This window comes from Sprattus sprattus (genome assembly GCF_963457725.1).
Source record: "Sprattus sprattus genome assembly, chromosome: 4".
Classification (NCBI taxonomy): Eukaryota; Metazoa; Chordata; class Actinopteri; order Clupeiformes; family Clupeidae; genus Sprattus; species Sprattus sprattus.
Genome location: NC_137923.1, coordinates 48,586,085 through 48,607,814, shown reverse-complemented (window position 1 = coordinate 48,607,814; position 21,730 = coordinate 48,586,085). Strand labels below are relative to the sequence as shown.

Sequence of the window (21,730 nt, the reverse complement as noted above, 5' to 3'; positions counted from 1 at the left end):
AGAGCTGCCTCCTGTCGTCCTCTTCTTCTTCTTTTTCTTTTTCTACTACTCACTGTGTCCCTCACTTTGTCAGTCACAGGGACAACCTTTTCTGCATTCTTTTACTCCGGTAAGTCTCTGCGTGTCTCTGTTGGGCTGCCTCTATCCTTCTTCCCACCAACATACACACACTCAAACACACACTGTTAAGAGTGGAGTGCTAAAGCGCTAAGCTGTCCCCTGTCCCCCTGCCGAGCCTGAGCTAAGCTGCGTGCTGGGAGAGTGTGCCTCTTCCTGGTTTGTGGGCAAGTGCGGGAGGACACAGAGCAGATGTGGGTGGAGCTGACAGGCTGAAGCTCGTGGGAGAGGGGGCAGGTACAGCTCGGCTGATGTGGTTCAGACACACACTCCTTTTTTCTTAAGAGCTTGTCTAACAGGATTCATACCCCCGCGTTGGTGAGGATTTTTTGAGCAAGTTGTTATGACAGGCAGGGCTACAGTCCACAAACACGCACACGCACACGCACACGCACACGCACACGCACACGCACAAACACAAACAAACACACACACACACACACAAACGCTTACCAAATTAGCTTCATTAACTTGGCAACTCAGTCCCACTCACTCTGATCGATGGTGGAAAGTTATTGATCAACCACCTCTTTTCGTTCTCTCACTTTTAAGATCATCTGGGCAGAACAAGTGCCAAGCAACGACAACATTCCTGAGGGCCTCACAACATCAATCCTCATTCACAGTCTGTCCCTGGCGGCCACACTTGAGAATGAACACTATAAATAATTAACCCCTCTGCAAACCTTTAACAAATCAGCCTTACATCGGGCACAAAAAGTAAATTTACCCTGTCAAGAACTGATAACTTTACAAGCAAATAGACAGTTCTAATCACGTGTTTATAGTGCAATAAACAGAGGTCATTTGTCCTACAGTCTATATACATATACTGGAGGAGATCTATTACTGATTTGAGGCTGAAGACCAGTGACCTTAGCATAGGTGGGGTTAAAGTATACCTAAGGCAGTGTTTTAAGAGGCTGAAAGTATGAAAGAAGAGAGGTGTGAGCATGTTTGTGTTTGTTTGTGTGTTGGGGAAACACAGGCCCACGCCTGCCCATAACATCAGTATATTTTCCCTGCCCACGTTTTTTTCTTTTTCTTAAACCTTCCAGGTAAAGTAGCACCCAAATTCATGCAAAAATCATGAGGGTATTTGGCCACATGGTGGAGATCAGCTGTGTTTTTGACACTGTCAGAGGGATGGCGATCAATGAGGTTGTTATCAAAATGTTTGATTGTAAAACCCCAACTCACTCACACTCACACACTCACACAGAGGAGTGTGAGAGAGGGGGGAGGGGTTAAGAGGACACGTCCTAGGGCAGCTGTATCATCAATGGCCGAGCAGGACAAAGCTTTATGCAAATCTGCCTGTATCTATGGGCAACCGGAGGGAATGAGCCAGGCCATTGTGTGGCCATTCCGGAACAGAGACACCATTCCCCTCGCTTGTCTCCACGGGGACAGGCGGTGGCCACTGGAGGGGGGGTGGTGGAGGAGACTGGGGACTGGAGATTATGTGTCTGAACAGCATGCTTGACAGCAGTTTTCTGCTTTTGAGATAGAAGTTCTAGAACTCATACGTTCTACATACTGCACAAGTATCAGTGCCATCTCCTGGAGAAAGCAAGGGGGAAGCATCCACAGAATGAAATGACTTGAACCATGAAAATCTGTACTAGAACACATAGAAGTAAACCTACATGACACGCTTCACATCATTGTATTCCAATTTTCTTATCGTTGTAAGTCTCCCGCTTCACAGTAGCCAAGGCTTGCACGTCCATTTCGTGCCGCCGAAGGGAGGAGGCCAGACTAGGGTGGCCTCCGCTCACAATTTTTTGGGAAAAACCTAGCTTTTTGAAAAATGTGTCAAATGGCATTGATTGATGAGCTAGGCTCGGCTGATTGTGTTGCACTGCTTTAGCTCTATATTTCCCAGGCAAATATTGAACTTTGACCTGCCGGGTCCACACCGGATCAGGGCTGGCACCGTGCCGGTTGCCATCTCTGAGGCTAGCATGCCGTACCTGGTTGGCGGTCTCGGTGATGGCGAGCAGCAGCTTCTCCACGGCGGCCTGCAGGCGGGTGCTGATAGTGGTCAGGTACTCTTCGTTCTCCAGCACCGCCCCGGCCAGCGAGCCCTCCAGCCGCTGCTGCGACATCTCCAGGCCCTCGTCCACCTCCGTCTCGCCCGACCACACGCTTGCGCCGTCCGCCACTGTCTCGCTGCCATGGCAACTCTCAGACGACCCGTCTACACGACAGCAATTAAAAATAAAAACAACAGTTCTCAATGCCTTTCTGATATCTCTCATCACAGCTCTCAGATGACTAAACATGTACTGATAAAATGTGCAAAAAAAAACAGTCTAATGAAATATTAAGTTGTGTTAACCAGCCAAGAAGAGATGAGATTTCTCCCCATTATATGGAGCTCTGCTATTCACATTCAAGGTGAATTGTGGCTGTCCTCCAAGATCAATATTGTTAAACAGCTGAAAACATTATTTATTCAAACTGAGAGTCAATCTCCCACTGCTCTTCAATATCGCTCTCTATCTCTCTTTCTTTTTTTCCCTCCATCTCTCTCCTCATGTCTATCTGCTCTCTCTCTCCCTTATCCAACCCTCGAATGTCCCTCCATTACAAGGAAAGGTCTGTGCTCAATGACAAAGTGACTCTGTTGGGTACGACAGCACCAACATCAACCACAAAACCAAAGTGTATTCAGCCACCACAAGCTGACAGCTGATGCATAACAAGATAACCCATTTTTTATTCAGTGTTATTTTTCTTCCCAAACAACAAACAGAACAATCCCTCTTCTGATCCCTATCATTTGTGTGTGTAGCAAAAACCTAAATCCCCGACACGTAACGTGCATGTGTGGGCAGAGTGAGACAGACACACAGGTGAATTATGGGAATGTTCTTATTCAACTGGCTGTCTTCAGGCTAAGCTAAAGGGGAGATGAGAGCAGAGCTGCACACGCCACACCTTCCCCTAACACAGACCATGGTATGAGGAATACATATTCTATGCATATTTAAGGGGATGAAGGGCGAGGTGATTATTTTAATGAGAAAAGTTACATTTGGCTTTTTGACAAGTTTTGTCATGGTGTTATGATGTATGACATCTTTACACAGCACTACAGTCTAAGGCCTGATAAATACGTCACAGTAGTTTTCATTTCAGTGAAAGTTCAGAAAACTTTTGTCATTAAAGTAACACTATGGAGTTTCTGGAGCCGCCAGGAAGGGGGCTTCTTTCTGCTGGACTATTCAGTAACTTATTTGCTGTCTTGCTTTGTCTTTTGTTGCACTTGCTTGATGTTTGACTGTGTGAGGAAAGTTGTTGACTAGCTAGTTTGCATAAACAAAGTTTCAACAGGTTTCGCTAAGTTTAGCTACTAGCAAGACATCTCGTTGTTAGCAAGTAGTTTAAGTGCTCTCGCGTCGGCTTCTTTGTAATGTTATTGTGATAGCTATGTTGGCTAGCTTGCCAGCAACTTTCCTCACACAGTCAACCCAAGACAAATCAAGACAGCAAATAAGTTACTGAATAGTCCAGAAGAGAGTAGCCTCTTCCTGGCGGCTCCAGAAACTCCATAGTGTTACTTCAACACCAATGAGCTCAAGTGTCCTAATATAACAACCATAATCACACTTGCAAGTAGATACTTTGCAAGTCTGATTACTTGAGAGCTGTTGGACATTTAGTGCTCCTACCTAACCATCTTTATATTGTGTGTGTGATGACACAATGAACCTTTTCCTTGATTCCTTAATTAACACTTCCTTTCTTTAAGAGAAGGGGAGTTTTGGACATTGTAATAAAAGAATGTCACCATCAACAAAAATGCTAAGATTAAAAAAAAATTCTATGTTATATCTGATGGAACCCGATATTCTTTAGAACGTTCATTCTACAACATTCTACAAACCAGTATGCCAGTACCTGCTGAAGGGATAACGATATTCCTGATGACAGCTTTGGAAGAACAATCCCGCCATACAAGATTCATGAGCTGCTATACTAGTTATATTTCATGCTGCTTCCTCAGTAGCACTCCAATTAAAACCATTACTGTCATACCTCATAACCAACTCTGAAATGGAATATCAGAAGTGAGGCTCTGTGCTTTTTGTGTGAGCTAGTAGTCTCTACATCTATCCTTAATCCATTTCATTAAACTGTCAACTCAATATAAATCCTTTCATTACCTCCAGCAAGGAGGTTATGCGATCGGGTCCGTTAATTTATTTGTCCGTCTGTTTGTCTGTCTGACTGTGGACAAGATTTAGGATGCTCTTGTTTCTAGTATAAACGTTTTTATATGTTTGAATGTAGTTCCAAATAGACTCATCTGAAATCAAACTCAGGTCAGGCCAGAACAGCATAGGTGGTAAGGGTTCAGAAAAACATTCCACCCACTGAATGTTTATCTGTCATACAACTCTTTAACTGTAGTTTATCTGTAATACGGACCTCCGGTGGGTCCAGTGGAGTGGCTGCTGAAGGGCCTGAAGGTCTCGGCGGGGCCCCTCTGCCAGGTGGGCCTTTGAGGCGAGTGCTGCCCCCTGCTGGTGGCCTCCAGAAGGCCCTCTACGTGACGCCCGATGGTCTCCTCAGCAGCAGCGGTGGTCTTGAGAACATCGCTTAGCACCTGGCGAAGCCGCTCATTAGCCGTACGCAGCAGGTTCCTGCACGCAAGCAAAGACACGCACACACACACACACAGACACACAAATAACAAGTATTTAGATATGGCATCATACTATTAGGACATCAAGCACAACACTCGAAATTCATATTTAGGGAATTATTGCTTTCCAATGTAACCTATTAATGTCATATACATTCAAATAAACAGTTTTAAAGTTTTTCTATTTATATGATAAATTTCAATTTTATATATACACACACACAAGTGTAACAGATATTTTATCAACCAGTTATTGTAAAAGAAATGATTTCTCCTGTGGCTACCAGGGCTACTTAGAGAACACAAAGGCTGTGTCACCAGCCCTGCTCTCAGTGCTTCCATAATGACACAGGAAGAACAATGGGTGCGTCACATAAACCCAGTGAGCAAACACAGAAGCACAAAATGTACCTAGCACCCAACCGGGCTCTACTAAGTCTCTCAAGCCTTACTATCCAACGCAATAGTCAAAAATAATCATCTCAGATAATTGTGCAAAAAGTTTTTTTTTTTTTTTTCTAAAACAGTTACTTTATTACTTTATTGATATTAATAGTTTTTTATGTGTACCTCTCTGTGGTGATGACATCAGAGGATGTGTCATGAGGATCTGGCGAGAGAGCTCCCGACGTGCCCCCTCTTCCTACTTCCTCCTTCCTCTTCCTCGGCCTCTCCTCCTCTTCATCCCTTTGGCCCTGCTGCAGTCGTCGGAAGGGCAGAAGTGCGAGAGCAGACAGAAACCCAGTCATTGATGCCCTCTTTACCTCAAAACTGACACGCACTCATAACTCCTCATAAAACCACATTCAAATGCAGTAGGGATACTGCAGTACCCACACGCACACAAACATAAACACACTCGCAGCCCTAAGAGTCACGAAGGGCAGAAACATTACTATCGGCTGAGCTGCCATGGCAACAAATGCACCTGTGTTGGCAGGCTGTGGCGTGAGCAAGCGCCATCTCTTGGCAAACAGTGGAAGTGCAAATTAAAACACGAAAGTCGAGAGAATGGGATCACAAGGATCACAAGGAGACGGGTGACAGGAGCAAAGCTCAAGTAGGACACGGTGAAACTGAACTATAAAAACAAACACTAGCAGCACCACGTGAGCTGAGCTGACTGAAAGGAGTGTCAGAGAGTGCAGGAGGGAAAAAAGACGCAGGGAGCTCACTGAGGAGGCAGGACCCTGAGAGCCCTTCGAGCTCACAGTCCCTGTTACCTGCTCTGTCTGTGTGGAGGTGCTCTGGACGCTGTAGCCCTGCTTCTGCAGCATGTGCCACTCTGTGGTCACAGTCTGTCCATCATCTGCTCCTCTCATCTCTGCCTCCCTCTGATCACATGAAAGCAAATAAAGCAGTTTGTTGCTATTCTCCCCACGTCTGGGTGACCGTTCTCTTACTGTAAAAGCTGCAGCATCCTAACATATCCTAGCGCAGTGACACACACACACACACACACACACACACACACACAATATAGCATCGGCTTAACCAATGTGCTTGTTTTATTGTGTACTTGCACCATTACATCTTGGTGCTTTGCAACTACTGTGGCTGTGCTTTGGAGCTGTGGCAGGCTTCAGTCATTGAGACATTTGAACTGTCCGCTCAGCTGTGCTTGCCTTAGCTGTATCACATAGCCATGAGATATGCTTCATGTGTGGTCACTAGATCCTTGATTTAGCTGTATCACATAGCCATGAGCTATGCTACATGAGTGGTCACTAGATCCTTGCTTTAGCTGTATCATATAGCCATGAGATATGCTACATGTGTGGTCACTAGATCCTTGATTTAGCTGTAGCACAAAGCCATGAGCTATGCTACATGTGTGGACACTAGATCCTTGCTTTAGCTGTATCATAATTAACCTTTATTAACATTAACCTGCCTCAGGAGCTGCTGATCCAGTTTTACACTGCAGTCATTGAGTCTGTTCTCTGCTCATCTATCACTGTCTGGTTTGGATCGGCCACTAAACTGGACAGGAACAGACTACAATGGACAGTCAGATCAGCAGACATCCAGGACCTGTACACCACCAGAGCCAGGACACGGGCAGGGAAAATTATTGCAGACCCCTCACACCCTGGACATAATCTGTTTCTTCTCCTCCCCTCTGGCAGGCGCTACAGATCCCTGCACACCAAAACCACCAGACACAGGAACAGTTTTTTTCCCCTTGTCGTCACCTTAATGAACACTTGAAAATGTATTATATTTATTATTATATTTATATTACATTATATTTATTTATTTGATCCTATACTGTTGTGATATATTGCACATTTTCAGTTAAAGTACATTGAGAGCAACTAAACACCACAACAAATTCCTTGTATATGAAAATGTACTTGGCCAATAAACATGATTCTGATTCTGATTCTGATCATATAGCCATGAGCTATGCTACATGTGTGGTCACTAGATCCTGCTGGCTTCGTACTCTAGCTGTACCTGCCAACTGAGAAGCTGTATGCTAAGCAGCGCAAGTGCTTTCAGTCCTTGCCAGTTTTGACGACGTACATGAACTGCGAATGTGCTCGCTGTGTTCACCTGATGTGAGGCTATGTGCTGGATCGTACCTGTTGTAGTTGTGTTCACCTGGTGTGAGGCTATGTGCCAGACCTGATGTGAGGCTACGTGCCTTATCTTACCTGTTGTAGCTGTGCTCACATGATGTGAGGCTATGTGCCGGACCTGATGTGAGGCTTCGTGCCGTATCGTTCCTGTTCTAGCTGCGCTCACCTGATGTGAGGCTACGTGCCGTATCGTTCCTGTTCTAGCTGTGCTCACCTGATGTGAGGCTACGTGCCGTATCGTTCCTGTTCTAGCTGTGCTCACCTGATGTGAGGCTACGTGCCGTATTTTACCTGTTCTAGCTGCACATGGAGTTTCTGGAGTTGGGCGCTGAGCTGGAGCTGCTGGTCTCTCTGCTCCTCCTGCTGGCTGGCGTGGGCGGACCGGAGCTTCTCCAGGGCCCTGCAGTGCTCCTGCTCCTGCTGCCCCAGCTCCCTCTGCAGCTCCTCCAGCAGAGCCTCCGACCCAGCACTCGCCTCAGCCTGCACACACACACACACACACACACACACACACACGCAGTGTGATTTACATAGCCTATGTGCATCTACAACATCATGTACTTCACCTAGGTAACACCAGGATGTATATAATTTACACACACAAACACAAACACACACACACACACACACACACACACACACACACACACACACACACACACACACACACACACACACACCTTAGAAGAAAGTCAGTCTAAATCTCCAGGTTAGTGCTCTACTCAGCATCCTCTGAATACAGATGTGCTCTACAAGATGGTGGCTTGTAGACACAAACTATGCAGACTGTGCAGATGAATGGTCTGGGATCTGTGAGCTCCTGGAGGCTGTAATCATTTTGTGCGACATGAATGTAATCTGCGAGCAGGCCGTGCTAATGAAAAAGAATAGCTTGTCTGCATCGCTCACTGCACACGACATCAGCGAGTGAATTCAATATCTGACAACATAAAAAAATAAATAAACTGAAACGCGTCCCCTGCATGTAAGTGATATTTTAATTTGAGTAAGGGGCCACGAGCGAAATGGAATTAATAAAGGCCTCACTGTGGATTATGCCTCCACTTTGAGCCTAATTTAAAAGCACACACCCGTGTCGTGTGGGAATATGAATATGAAGTCCTCCTGTCCTATCACATCGCCAGGGAAGCGGCCCAGCAGCCCAGCGGGGTACTCATGCACTAAATGTTCTGTGAAAAGACCGGGCGGCCACGCACAGCACAGCACGGGTATGATCACTCTCTCACTCTCTCTCTCCCTCTCTCTCTCTCTCTCTCACTGCCACTCTTTCGCTCTCAAGATATGTGCTCGCTGACCCCACTTCCTCATAAGAAACACACACACACACACACACACACACACACACACACACACACACACACACACACACACACACACACACACACACAGTGTGTGATACATAGAGAAAGTGTGATGCATGCACACACATATAGGCAATCAAGTCCATTGCAGGACTGGCAGCGTTATCTAAAAGAATAATTTACACTTGACTTTACTTCCGTTGTCATCAACTCCTGTAGTCCTCACCCTCCATCACTAATGTCAGCCTCAGCTCTTTGTGTCACTTTAGGACCTTTTTTTTCTCTCTCTAAAGGCTAAAAGGCTCTAAAGGTCTTTTAGAGAAAGGCTCTAAGTACTTGGCAGCATGCAGACCACATGAGTAGAGGCAGACAGGCAGAACAGAGCTCACCTTTGTCCGGGGCTCGGCGTGGGCTTGCGCTGCCAGGCCCCATGCCACCGTCTCCTCCTCTGCCGCTGCCGCCGCCGCCACGGGCGTCCCCGTCTGGGCCGCACTTCCTCCGGCCGCCCTCAGCTGCTCCCTGAGAGCGCGCAGCTCCTCCGTTCGCTCCCGCAGCTCAGACTCCACGCGGCGCATCTCCTCCCGGTGGTTCTCAGCGGGGAGCCCTAGGCTGTCGACCACCTCCACCTCCTCCTCCTGTGGCAGCTGGGTCTGCATGGCTGAGGAGGTCTCCCGTGCCTGCTTGGCCAAACGAGCCAGCTCACTTTGCTGGGCGAACTCCACTGACATATGCACTATGACCTGAGAGAAAAGGACACACTAATTAACAACTGCGTCACACTGCAATGATGAATAACAACAGAACACCTCCTTCTCCTCCTTCTCCTCTGGCATCTGGTCTCCAGACTAAAGAGGTACACATCAGAGGACAACTACACAGTTGAACTGAAAACAGACTCGCTCCATAAAAGCTCCTATAAAAAATACATTTGATGCTCTCTGCGACTGTCAAGCAACATCTAAAATATAAAATTCTCAAATACTGTTCCTAATTATGAGAATGTCATTATAGATGGTAAACAAAGGGGATTTTTTATTTTTAAATGTTCTTTCCACAGCAGAAGTTTTATTTTAAAATACATGTAAATACAATGAAGCTTCTGAATCTGATTTAAGAGGAACCCAAAACTCCCCTCTCCTCTTTGCCTCACCTCTCCTTCTTTTCCCTCCCTCCCTAATATTCTCTTCCTCTGTTTTATTTCTTTGAAAATCTCTTAAATCCTGCTCTTCCTTTCTTAATCAGCCTGTTCTCCTTCTCTGAGTCGAATTCTCTCCTTTTTCCCCGCTCTGTACCTTAGCAATCTCCTCCTCCACCCTCTCCAAAGAGTGGGTCAGCTGCTCTCCCCGTCTCTTGCTGGACCTCTGCTCTCCATTGACCGTTGGGTGCCCCTCCTCCTCTCCATCCTCCTCCTCCTCCTCCCCTTGCCTCTCCCTCTGTAGGCGCTCCAGCTCGGCACGGTGCTGCTCCTTCAGAGCAGTCACCTCTTGGAGGTACTTGTGGTAGAGAGCCTGTCTGAGCGTCTGCAGCTGCCGTGACAGCCCTGCCGCCGTAGACGATGACGACCTCAAAGACGCCGCCTGCAGCTCTGCCTCCTCGTAAACATCCTTCTCAAACTACCAAAGAGAAGGAGAGTAGAAACATAGAGGGAGAGAAAGAAAGAGACAGAGAGAGAGAGAGAGAGAGAGAGAAAAGAAGTAAGAGAGAAGACGACAGGCGATGAGTATGCAAAAATACGTCCGTGAAGGCAGTGTTCAGTTCAATGTAGGGCTCAGTAAAAAGCGCTCCATTTAGTTTTGAAAAACAGAAAAAAGGCGCCAGTGATCAGTGGGTGCCACTGTCTTGGCCAACTCCTCTCCCCTCCCATAGAACAGCAGGCTGTGTGTGTGTGTGTGTGTGTGTGTGTGTGTGTGTGTGTGTGTGTGTGTGTGTGTGTGTGTGTGTGCATTTGCATTCGATGTCTCGAAGGCTGATAGATAAATGAACCGCCGCTAACACAAGACTTTTATAGAGCATGCAAGACAGTCATATTCAGTGTGGTGCTGCTGTTTTGGTTTACAGCATATTCTGTCACAATTTTTTTCTTAGTCTTTAGCATATCAATCGCTCTTTTTTGCAGCCAGAAAGCTTCACGCTGGTTTGTTTGATCATTTCTCTGCCTCTTTTAATGTATGTGTTTTTCCTGACATCCCGCGCCATGACCATCTCATATTTTTCAAGTGCTGTTTACCTCTCATGTTTGTCCCCCACTCAGGCTGAGATTGCATCTCATCTCATCTCTGCTGATGTTGCCATCAAGCACTTCTCTCTTCCTCATAAAATCTCTCCTCTCCTCTCCACTCCACTCTTCTTCCAAAGTGTCCCCTCTCTCTGATCCCCTTTGGTTCTCTCCTCCTCCTCCTCCTCTTTCTCTCGTTTCCTCTGATTCACTGCAAGCGCTTTTGTGCCTCGCTGCCAAGCGAGCGAACGTGTGAGTGAACAAATGAGTGAGAGTGAGTGTGTGTGATGGGTGGAGGGGGAGAGAGAGGATGAAAAAAAGTGGGCTTGTTCACTTGAGCGGAGAAAACGGGCCTTTCATGCAGCCTGAAGAGCGTTTCTTTGCTATTCTGCTCTGCTGCTAATATTGCTATTGCTAATACTCCACGCGCTGCATCTCCTACTACAGCTGCTGCTGCTGCTGCTACTGCTGCTGCTGATGCCAGTGCTATTGCTAATAATTCTACTACTACTGCTGCTGCTAGTGCTATTGGTAATACTACTACTACTTCTACTACTAAAACCAACATTTCATCATACTACTACTACTACTACCACTGCTGCTGCTGCGGCTACACTGGAGTTCAGCCTCGGTTTGGTGTGGTGTGGTGTGGTGTGATACGCAGACCATGATCTGGGGCAGGTTTTGGCCATAGGCACGGTTCAGCTGTGTGCGCTGACGACACAATGAGTCACTTGATTTAAATAAAGTGTTTTGTCTGCCTCTCTCCGCCATTCACCCTGCTTATCTGCCTCTTACAGCAGGGGACACATGTGGACTGGGGACAGAGTAGGAGAAGAGGTGGCATCCGGCTGTATTTGGGCAGCAGTAACACAGTAGATACGGCTGAAATCAACCAGGCAGATTGTTTTCATGGACTTTGACATCACCGTGCCCTTTGTGTATGAAGCCTATTCCACCTCTTAAGTGTATAACCTTGGTAAAACCAACTGCAATGCATTAACGGCAATTCCAGCTCTTTATCTGAAGAACTGCATGCAGTTACAGAAATTCCAAACTAATGCTTTTATGACACCTAACATGGTTAAAAGTTAAAAAATTCACCTTGACCATATATTTTAAAAAGACTGACCTTAAACCCTTCACCTTCCTCTTCTTTTGGCATGGGATGTTCCCTGATGTTCGGTATGCTGAAAGACAAACCGGTTATTGACAACTTGATTATCCTTCCTTCACTGGTCAATAGTTCAGTGCCTCTACCATCAGCATGAAAACACACAAGCGTTCAATCCCGCCGAGTGCACAGCCACAACTGCTCGTTTCAACACTTGATGCTAAATGGTGCACTCTCATCAGTATCACTCAATGTGTAAATGCATAACAGTTCATAACACAATGGGTTGGGGTAGGGAATTCATGTTTAATGTTTTGTCATGTGTTACAGTTTACAGGAAGGTTTTGCATGGAACATGATAATAAAAATGATAATTATCTATCAATCTCTCTATCTCTCTATGAATCCATCTATCTATCTATTTATCTATCCATATATCTATCCATCTATATATCTATCTATCTATCTACCTATCTATCTATCTATCTATCCATCTATCCATCCATCCATCTTTGGTTGGTGTCCAATTCTATACCAAACTGTTTCCTAATCCTGCATTCACATGTGCTACATCATTATGATGTACTAATTAACTGCTAATGACTGCTTTTCCTAATCACTGCTTCACTGTAATCACTGTTTTGTTTTCCATGTGCCATCAAATTTGAAATGAGCTCTTATCAAATTTAAGCATTAGGGAGTCTTTTCACAAACAGATTAAATTAACAAAAATGTATGTTTAGTTATGAAAGTCACTTTGTTCATTTAAAACGTGTTAGTGTTGATAGTGCACACATCAATTGCCAATCAAATGACTGCTCATGCAAATCGCATTACTTTAACAGGATACAGACAGACACGCAAAAAGCCCATTTAAAAATGAAAGGAACTGAATACAAAATGAAGTCTCACAGCCACTGGGTCTGTTGTGCTAGAAGCTTTGATAGCTTTATGTAGTCACAGCAGAAATTATACCACGATTATACCTCTGCTACTACTATAACTACCACCACCACCACCACCACCACCAACAACAACAACAACAACAACTGTTAGCCTATTAAATATATATGAACATTTCAATGAGGAGATCAAAATACTAACTTATATAAGCAGAAAAAACATTATATTTCTGACACATCATTCTAACCAAAAAACATAATCTGGCCAGACAACATCTTTCTGTATCTCACCAATAGATGGCACCACATTCACAGGCCAACAAGTAAAATAACAAAATGTCTTGAATTCTCCGCGGCTCTGAGAATAATCTACATCATCAGCTCCTGACATAATCACTAATCCGAAGCGTGACATTTACAGCTCCCTCTCACAAAGGTGAGTCTCGTAAAATAACTCATCCTGAGTTGAGGCTTTAAGCTTTGATCGCTGACATTAGCTAACATTAGGAAAACACAGTAAGCACTGGTCCACTTAAAACCTGAGTATGTATGAATTAATAATCACTTATGAAAAAAAAATCCCTTAAAAAACAATAAACAAATAAATAAATACGAGGAAGTAATAATTTGTCCTTAACAAAGGTAAAAGGTCCCATGGTATCTCATAGTGCTTAGGCCATAGCCAATGCTTCCATCAGAGTGCGCCCCTCTTCAGGGGAGGGATGTGGGGTGTAGGGGGCAGCAAATACTTTTTAATCGTCAAAGGGGGGCCTGCTGTGAAAAGTCTAGGCACCATGGTCATAGGCTGTGCTATAGTGGCAGGGCTGTGCTCTAGTGGCAGGTCATAAGCTGTGCTCTGGCAGGTCATAGGCTATATACTAGTGGCAGGTCATAGGCTGTGCTATAGTGGCAGGTCGTAGGCTGTGCTCTAGTGGCAGGTGGTAGGCTGTGCTATAGTGGCAGGGCTGTGCTATAGTGGCAGGTCATAGGCTGTGCTATAGTGGCAGGGCTGTGCTATAGTGGCAGGTCATAGGCTGTGCTATAGTGGCAGGTCATAGGCTGGGCTATAGTGGCAGGTCATAGGCTGGGCTATAGTGGCAGGTCATAGGCTGGGCTATAGTGGCAGGTCATAGGCTGGGCTATAGTGGCAGGTCATAGGCTGGGCTTTAGTGGCAGGGCTGTGCTGTAGTGGCAGGATGTGCTGTGTCATTGGCCCACTGATAAACAGAGTGTGGGAGCTTTTATCGGCTTAAAATATTTAAGGCGCCTCGCCTCCTCTAATGAGCTCTGTGCACACCTGTCACTCCTGCTGAGTAAGTCAGGCAACAGAACAGGCAAACAGGTGGAAAGCGACTGACTGCATCCCCAACAGAGAAGAGAAGGGTTTAATCAGCCTGTGGCTTCATCAGGGGGGTGGATAAGAACATGCTGGAAGAAGACAGAAGACAGCCAGGTCTGAAGTTGGATTTGGATTTTGGGGTTCTAACTTCCTTGAGATACACATCTAGATCTGTGTGGAAAAGGCGGTATTGCACCCCCAATTCACACACGGGACGGGACGCAACAACCAAGGTTCCAAGGGCAAAAAGCAAGACGCAGCTCAGCAAGTTTAAGTGAGAAAATAGTGCCGGTTTATTTTACAAGTGCGCAAGTGCAAAAAGAATAACAAAAAGAATAATAAAGAAAATACTTTGGAAAAACAGAAATCAAACCGGCCCTTCATAGGCAATACAAAACTCACTTCCTGTTCAGGTAAGTAGACACAGCCTCACAGCAAGCTGACGTGTAACACACTGGCAACCCCGAGTCTCTCTACCCAGTCTCCCCACTAGCTTTAAATAAGCCAACCAATCAATTACTTATTGGGAGAACTCACCAGGATGGGTAAATCTATACATACAATATTCACAGAACAACAATTACAAAAGCCATAGAAAACACATTTAGCATAATAATATCACATCATAATAAATATAAATATTCATACACATTTCCTCATTCACTAATAGTCTTCAAATACATCACATCAGCAATAATAATCATACACGGAAGTATTCACGGCAACTCAGCACCCCTCTCCATTAGCAAAACCCAATTACACTGTCCCAGGACAGAATAAGGACCTAGCTCCAATGTGGCTTGCGTTTCCACACGGACCAGTTTGCGGACTAACCTAGGAGACCTGCAGTTGACTCGTGAGTGTTGTGTTGCGTGTGTTTGAATGACTAACGAAGGTATTGTGAACGGAATGAAATCTGTAACTGAATCAGTGGGTACCTCACTGCTCGCTATGTTGTTAAGTAGATAAATGAAGTTTATTGAACTGACGTGTGTTGTGGTTGTTTGTAGAAGTTAGCTAACCGGAACGTGCTGTAACTGACTATAACTCGGCTTTGAAACGCTGCCGCGGCTCCAGCTACAATGTGTTGAATTATGGGAAATGTAGTGCGGTCATCAGGTTACGTGTGACGATGTGTGTGCAAACTCAGGGCTAGACGGTAGCTACTGGGAAAACGCGCCCCTCCCTTTTCACAATCTGGCTTTTACTCACAAAGCTGGTGCCTCTGCAAACAAACATGATACAGGATGTAAAAGTCCTACCAAGCTTGCCACAGCAGCAAAATAAATCTCTGAGGCATGGCGGACAATTTCTTTCTTTGACCAACTCAATTCCCAATGTACCGACACCGGACCACTCCTGGTGCCAGGAGGACTGAGCAGGTGATAATCAAACTGAGATGGACTTTAAGGCAGGCAGGCAAGCCACAGCATGTCCCCAAACCCACACGAGCCCCTGACACTCTCCCCTGTGAAGCCATCTGGACAGCGGTGGTGGCGGCATCTCTCGAAATTTCCCCTGGGAGTGTGATGGGGTCACATGTCCCTGGGAGGATGGTGGGCCAGACACTGGGCCGGTCAAGCGCTCTCCGACAGCAGGGAAGCAGGGCAATGGCAGCAGCAGCAGCCACACGAGCAAGACGACATGCCTTATCAATGTTTCAGACGCTCACAAGAGGGAACAGGAGTACCCTTTCCCTAAAAGGAAATGACCCCTAATGTAATCCAGGGTTTTATAATCAAGCATACATAGGTCAATAACCTTATTTGTATGACTTAAAATGGCTTGTATGCATGTACTGTATCTCTAGGAAGGTCCATTTCAGAACCGATAAACATCAACTTGAAGAACACGAACCACTGTTTTTTTATGTCATTACAGTTGTTCTAAACACGTATGTGCAATAAAGAGCACAGCATGAATGGACGGACATGAGAAGACAAACAGTAAACATTCCATCTGACTGCTTCTCCCTTCCTGTCACAAGGCTGTGAAGATCTGAAATACATGCAAGGCATTCATTTCGACTAATTTCACCCTAAGACTTAACATCAGTGACCAAGTCATTCCACTGCTGTTACACAAGCCGGTGCTGCAAAGAGATGATCCCCTGTTCTGGTGTGGATAATACATCATCCATTATAATAACCCCTTGGTCAAGGTTGACTGCTGGCACTGTGAGCAGCTTCTCTGTCACATAAAATAAACACAAATCAGCTCATCCAGAGCTGGTGAGCAAAAGCTTGTCTGAGTTATCAGCTAGCTCGGACCCAAGGGTGACACATCACACGTAACTGGAAAAATGACATATCTGAACTAGCTTTTTAGCTCTGCATAGAGCACTTTCTAGACCAAACATCAGTGGTCCACAGAATAATTTTGATTCTATCCAGCCTTGTCCAGACACCTGAGGCTTTGGTCTCGGCCCCTTGGTTTGATGAGCCATTTCTAATGCCACGTTTTCTAATGGCATCATGAACATAAGTTGCAGGAACAAAATGGCCACATCACGTAGTGGAACACTTTCTGGTCCAAACATAAAAAATGTATCGCTCAACCACTGAGTCAACCACAGACCGCACACACAACTAGTGGCTCATGAGGAACATTTTGCTGTATTGGATTAGAACCGCAGACTGTACCTTTAAGTACCAAGAACCTCTGAGATGTGTACCTGAACTCTGCGTCTGTGCCCGTAAGCTCCTGGAGCCTCTGCTGTAGCAGGATGACCTCGGTGGCGTAGCGCTCCTGCGTCTCCTTGGCCTGCTGCTGGTAGTAGCTGCGGAGGCGCTCCACCTCCTGTTGGTGGTGCTTCTCCAGCTGGGCCTGACGCTCCTGGAACTCCGCCCTTAAGCGCTCGGAGGCATCGGCCTGCGCCGCGGGCACCTGCCCTCGCTCATGGATGTCTACAGACATCACAGGGCAACACAACTCATGAGGAGATGCAGGGATGTGGGTACGGCACATACACGGTATACACACACACGCACGCACGCACGCACACACGCCAACTGCACGCACGCAAGGCGTATTACAAGGCCTGTGGAAACTATTATTGTACATGTTGAATGAAGGACATTTAAAAAATGAAACATTAACAATGCCTAACAGGGTAACGGTAGCTCTAAATCAATCTGGGATTGTCAGGCATAACTTTTCACCAAATGACCTAATTATAGCACGGCTGGCTAAAATGTATTCAATTATTGCTTAGGACAGAGACATCAGCTCAGAGAAACAAGTGCTTGGTGTCGAGCCAGGACCTTAACAAACATCATAAGTGCTTCAGATGATTGCAAATACCAAGCCTCTCCAAATGACGCACTGCGCCACAGAGAGAGAGAGATAGAGAGAGAGAGGGGGGGAGGGAAATTGAAAGCAGAACATTTTTGCTTTGAAACGAGTGGAGTTTTAGAGTGTTTGGTTGGGAAGAGTTTTCTGTGTGTGTGTGAGATCCATATTAAACAGGACAAATGAAATTACCGTGACAATCAGCAGAAGCCTGGGTTAGGGAGGGTGTGCGGATTTGGGTCCGCAGGTCAGAGACGTCCTCCTTGCTGGTCCTTCTCAGCTCCTCATAGGCCTGCTGCAGTGATGCTACCTGCAGGTCAAGAGGGGAAGCGTGACCATGTGGATGTGTGTACAGCGCACAAATGAGCATACTTAAATGCATAAATCAGAATGTGTCTCAACAGATATGACTGTGTGTGTGTGTGTGTGTGTGTGCGTGTGCGTGTGTGTGTGTGTGTGTGTGTGTGTGTGCTCATCCCCTACCCCAGATCATGACTGAACTGCCACTACTCAGGTTCAGCCAATCAGAATGCTCTGACTAGGGCTGCAGCAGTATAGAGATTTCCTTACAGCGGCATTCGAAAAAGTGCCACCTTGTGGATTGCGGTAATACTGCAACGAAACTCCCCAGTATTTAATTACTTCCAATAGGAAGTTCTTTCTTTTGTTGCGAATTTTTGATTGTTTATCTGTAAGCAGAATTTTGCAGAATTTCTCTCCGAGTGCTCATTCATTAGACGTTACCGAGGTGAAATAGTTTAAGGTAAAAATACACCACCGAGTACCGCGGTTGCAGCCCCAGTTCTGACAAATTCAAAGAGTGAAGTAGCTTGTCAGTCACCATCCTGTGTCTTCCGTTCTCCCGTCCTCATTATCCTGAGGAGGGGGAGGGTAGGGGACTGTACAATTCCCCTTGGGGTGGAGACCTGGCCCCAGTCTCTCTCTCTGTCCCGCTCTCTCTGTCCCGCTCTCTCTGTCCCGCTCTCTCTGTCCCGCTCTCTCGGTCCCGCTCTCTCGGTCCCGCTCTCTCGGTCCCGCACTCTCTGTCCCGCACTCTCTGTCCCGCACTCTCTGTCCCGCACTCTCTGTCCCGCACTCTCTGTCCCGCACTCTCTGTCTCTCTCTCTCTGTCTCTCTCTCGCTGTCCCTCTCTCTCGCTGTCCCTCTCTCTCGCTATCCCTCTCTCTCTTTCTCATTTATAACACAAACATTTTCCCACAGATATCAGCATTAATTTTCCTCACTCCATCCCACATAGAGGCTGCCTTAAGAACAGACGCGCTGAGTCCGGCCGATTCATAGTTACCTTCCTTCTGCGATAAAAAAACATTTTCCTCTCCGGTCTTCACCCTCCCCATCTCTCTTGTTGTCTATCCCCGTCTCTCTGTTCTCTCTCTCTCTCGCAAAATGTCTCTTTTGCTCCCTTATAACACAAACATTTTACACATCAGTACGTTTTGTTAAGATGACCGAAAGTCCTACCTTGTCCCCATTAGCCATCAGTGAGGCCTGTAGGTGCTGGAGTCGACTGTATTCCTGTGTGATGTGGTCTCTTAGCTGGTACAGGCTGTTGCACAGATCTATACGCAAACACAAAAGCATACAAACACACATTAGCCTCTTGCAACAAACCATTTTTTTCATGAACACGCCAGATCATTATGACTCATAGCAGAGGTAACTACTTTAGTGCCAATAAGTTTGATGAAACCAGAAAAGACATTATCAAAATGTGTCATAGTAAAACATGGAGCATAGTATTTATTTATTTATTAGTAATTAGTAATCCAAATGATCTAAGGAACGGACTTAATGGTCCTAACACACTGCAACTGACCAACCAAACAAACCTTTAGCCTCCTGCACCAGTGATCCTGGATCAGTAACTTTGGTGGTTGGAGCAGCTGCTCTCGTCCACTCCACCTCATCTTCTTCAGACGATAGAGAGAGAAGCAGCTCCTCACCCAGGAGAGTAACAAATGACTGAAATGGACATAAATCAAGACTTTTATCGACTCAAGTAAAAAAAATGTCATGCATTAAAGCATTGACTGTCAATTAGAAAACAGACAAGTACATGCTACATCCCCATTCCTTACCTGTATGACCTGTTTACATTCTTCTGAGATGGCATTAATTACATTCTGGTATTTTGTAGACCTGGTTTCCTCTTGGTATGCTGAAAAATTATCACAATCACAATGATCACTGCTAAAGATAACATTAAGGAGTATATTCCTGTACTACAAGTTGTATTCATTCCACAAGATCAAGGAGTCCTCAACTTTATATAACCATGTTTACAAGCTTCAAACTATTCTGTGGCATACTGGAAAAGTTCAGTAATTTGGTGTGTGCTACTGTAAGTATGGTTGTGTGTGTGTGTGTGTGTGTGTACACACTTGTGCCACCATGAAAAATGGATCAAAATACCAGTCTGTTTGATGTGCCCCCCTCTCCTCCTCTCTCTCCCTCGAACCGGCTGACCTTTCTGTTACCATTTAGAGGCCTGCCTGATTCTCCAGCAGACACCAGGGCTCCAGCTCTGCACTCAACAGACTCGGCTCTCTCTCCCCCTGTAGTTCTTGCCCTCTCTCACTATCTCTTTCTCCCCCTGAAGTTCTTGCCCTCTATCTCTACCTCTCTCCTCTGCCTTTTCCTCTGCACAGCTCCATTATTGTGTCTGCAGCGACTGCTACAAGTGGTGCAAAAAGCTAGCGCTCTCTCTCTCTCTCTCTCTCTCTCTCTCTCTCTCTCTCTCTCTCTCTCTCTCTCTCTCTCTCTCTCTCTCTCTCTCTCTCTCTCTCTCTCTCTCTCTCTCTCTCTCTCTCTCTCTCTCTCTCTCTCTCTCTCTCTCTCTCTCTCTCTCCTCTCTCTCTCTCTCTCTCTCTCTCTCTCTCTCTCTCTCTCTCTCTCTCTCTCTCTCTCTCTCTCTCTCTCTCTCTCTCTCTCTCTCTCTCTCTCTCTCTCTCTCTCTCTCTCTCTCTCTCTCTCTCTCTCTCTCTCTCTCTCTCTCTCTCTCTCTCCCCTACCGACCTCTCTCCCCCTGCTGCAGACGCTGCTCCAGAGGATGTAGTCGCTGCTGCGTCTGCTCCTGCCAGCTCTCTCTCTGCAGCTCCAGCTGCGCCATGTGGAGCTGAGACAGACTGATGTGCTGAGCCTCCAGCCGCAGCAAACACTCCGCCTGCACAGACAGACAGACAGACAGACAGACAGACAGAGAGGCAGAGAGAGATAGAGAGAGACAGAGAGAGAGCAAGAGAGAGAGATTGAGGAGACAGACAGAGCAGACAGACAGACAGAGACAGACAGACAGAGACAGACAGAGAGACAGACAGAGACAGACAGACAGACAGACAGACAGACAGACAGACAGACAGACAGACAGACAGACAGACAGACAGACAGACAGACAGACAGACAGACAGACAGAGACAGAGAGAGACAGACAGACAGACAGACAGACAGACAGACAGAGAGAAAGAGAGACATACAGACAGAGAGAGGGGATAGGAGGGAGCGAATGAGAGACAAGAAAGAGGCAGGTGAACAAAGATGTAAAGTGTGATAAATAGAAGACACAACATAATGCGTTTACGTGGGTTCACCCAAGGACTCTTCCCTAGATTTAACTCGGCATAGTAAAACCTGCAACATCTGTTCTCCGCAAGCCAGTAATGTAGCCTCCCTCTGAGTGAGGCAGGATGCTTTGAGACATGATTGATGCTACCTCATTCAATATGGTCAGTTGGAAGAAATTACTGGGTGCGTCTCAACAACAACTTTATGAGTCCTACGAGTTTCCATTTTTCAACTGGATTGAGGTGCACCTTATCATAGTGCCTTCAGATGAAACCTTACTGTCCATGTGAAAAAAACATCTGGGATGCTGGGAAGACCAGGTGGTATTTTTCACATTAACAAAGTTATAACACATGAAGATGACTGGAAGCTACTGTTTGGTTTGGCCAGAGAACATTTATTTGATTGAGTGCTTGTTACTAGCCATCTCAAGATTAAGTAGATTACCAATTACATTGCTGTTCCTGGCATCCATTCTAGTAAAAAAATCAACAAATCATTTCCACTGGGAAACAAACCTGGTCTTTGGTCTACACACTGTGTAAAGTCTTGTAATGGTAAATATGCTGAAAACGTATTTTATTGTTATTGACCGCAAAAGTCAGA

General features: G+C 45.9%; 1 protein-coding gene across 4 annotated transcripts in view; it reads right to left on the bottom strand.

Moving 5' to 3' along the window:
- The window catches only part of akap9 (A kinase (PRKA) anchor protein 9), a 136,310-nt gene that overhangs the window by 66,797 nt on the left and 47,783 nt on the right, over positions 1-21,730 (bottom strand). For all 4 annotated transcript variants that reach the window (XM_080837555.1, XM_080837556.1, XM_080837558.1 and 1 more), the window contains exons 10-22: positions 20,579-20,726; positions 19,642-19,721; positions 19,393-19,525; positions 19,025-19,122; positions 17,735-17,852; positions 16,926-17,157; positions 12,029-12,086; positions 9,974-10,294; positions 9,071-9,421; positions 7,651-7,839; positions 5,345-5,472; positions 4,558-4,772; positions 2,094-2,320 (exon numbers count right to left, since the gene is read on the bottom strand). In XM_080837555.1, coding sequence (XP_080693681.1) covers positions 2,094-2,320; positions 4,558-4,772; positions 5,345-5,472; positions 7,651-7,839; positions 9,071-9,421; positions 9,974-10,294; positions 12,029-12,086; positions 16,926-17,157; positions 17,735-17,852; positions 19,025-19,122; positions 19,393-19,525; positions 19,642-19,721; positions 20,579-20,726 — 2,298 coding nt within the window. The remainder of the gene's footprint in view (positions 1-2,093; positions 2,321-4,557; positions 4,773-5,344; positions 5,473-7,650; positions 7,840-9,070; positions 9,422-9,973; positions 10,295-12,028; positions 12,087-16,925; positions 17,158-17,734; positions 17,853-19,024; positions 19,123-19,392; positions 19,526-19,641; positions 19,722-20,578; positions 20,727-21,730) is intronic.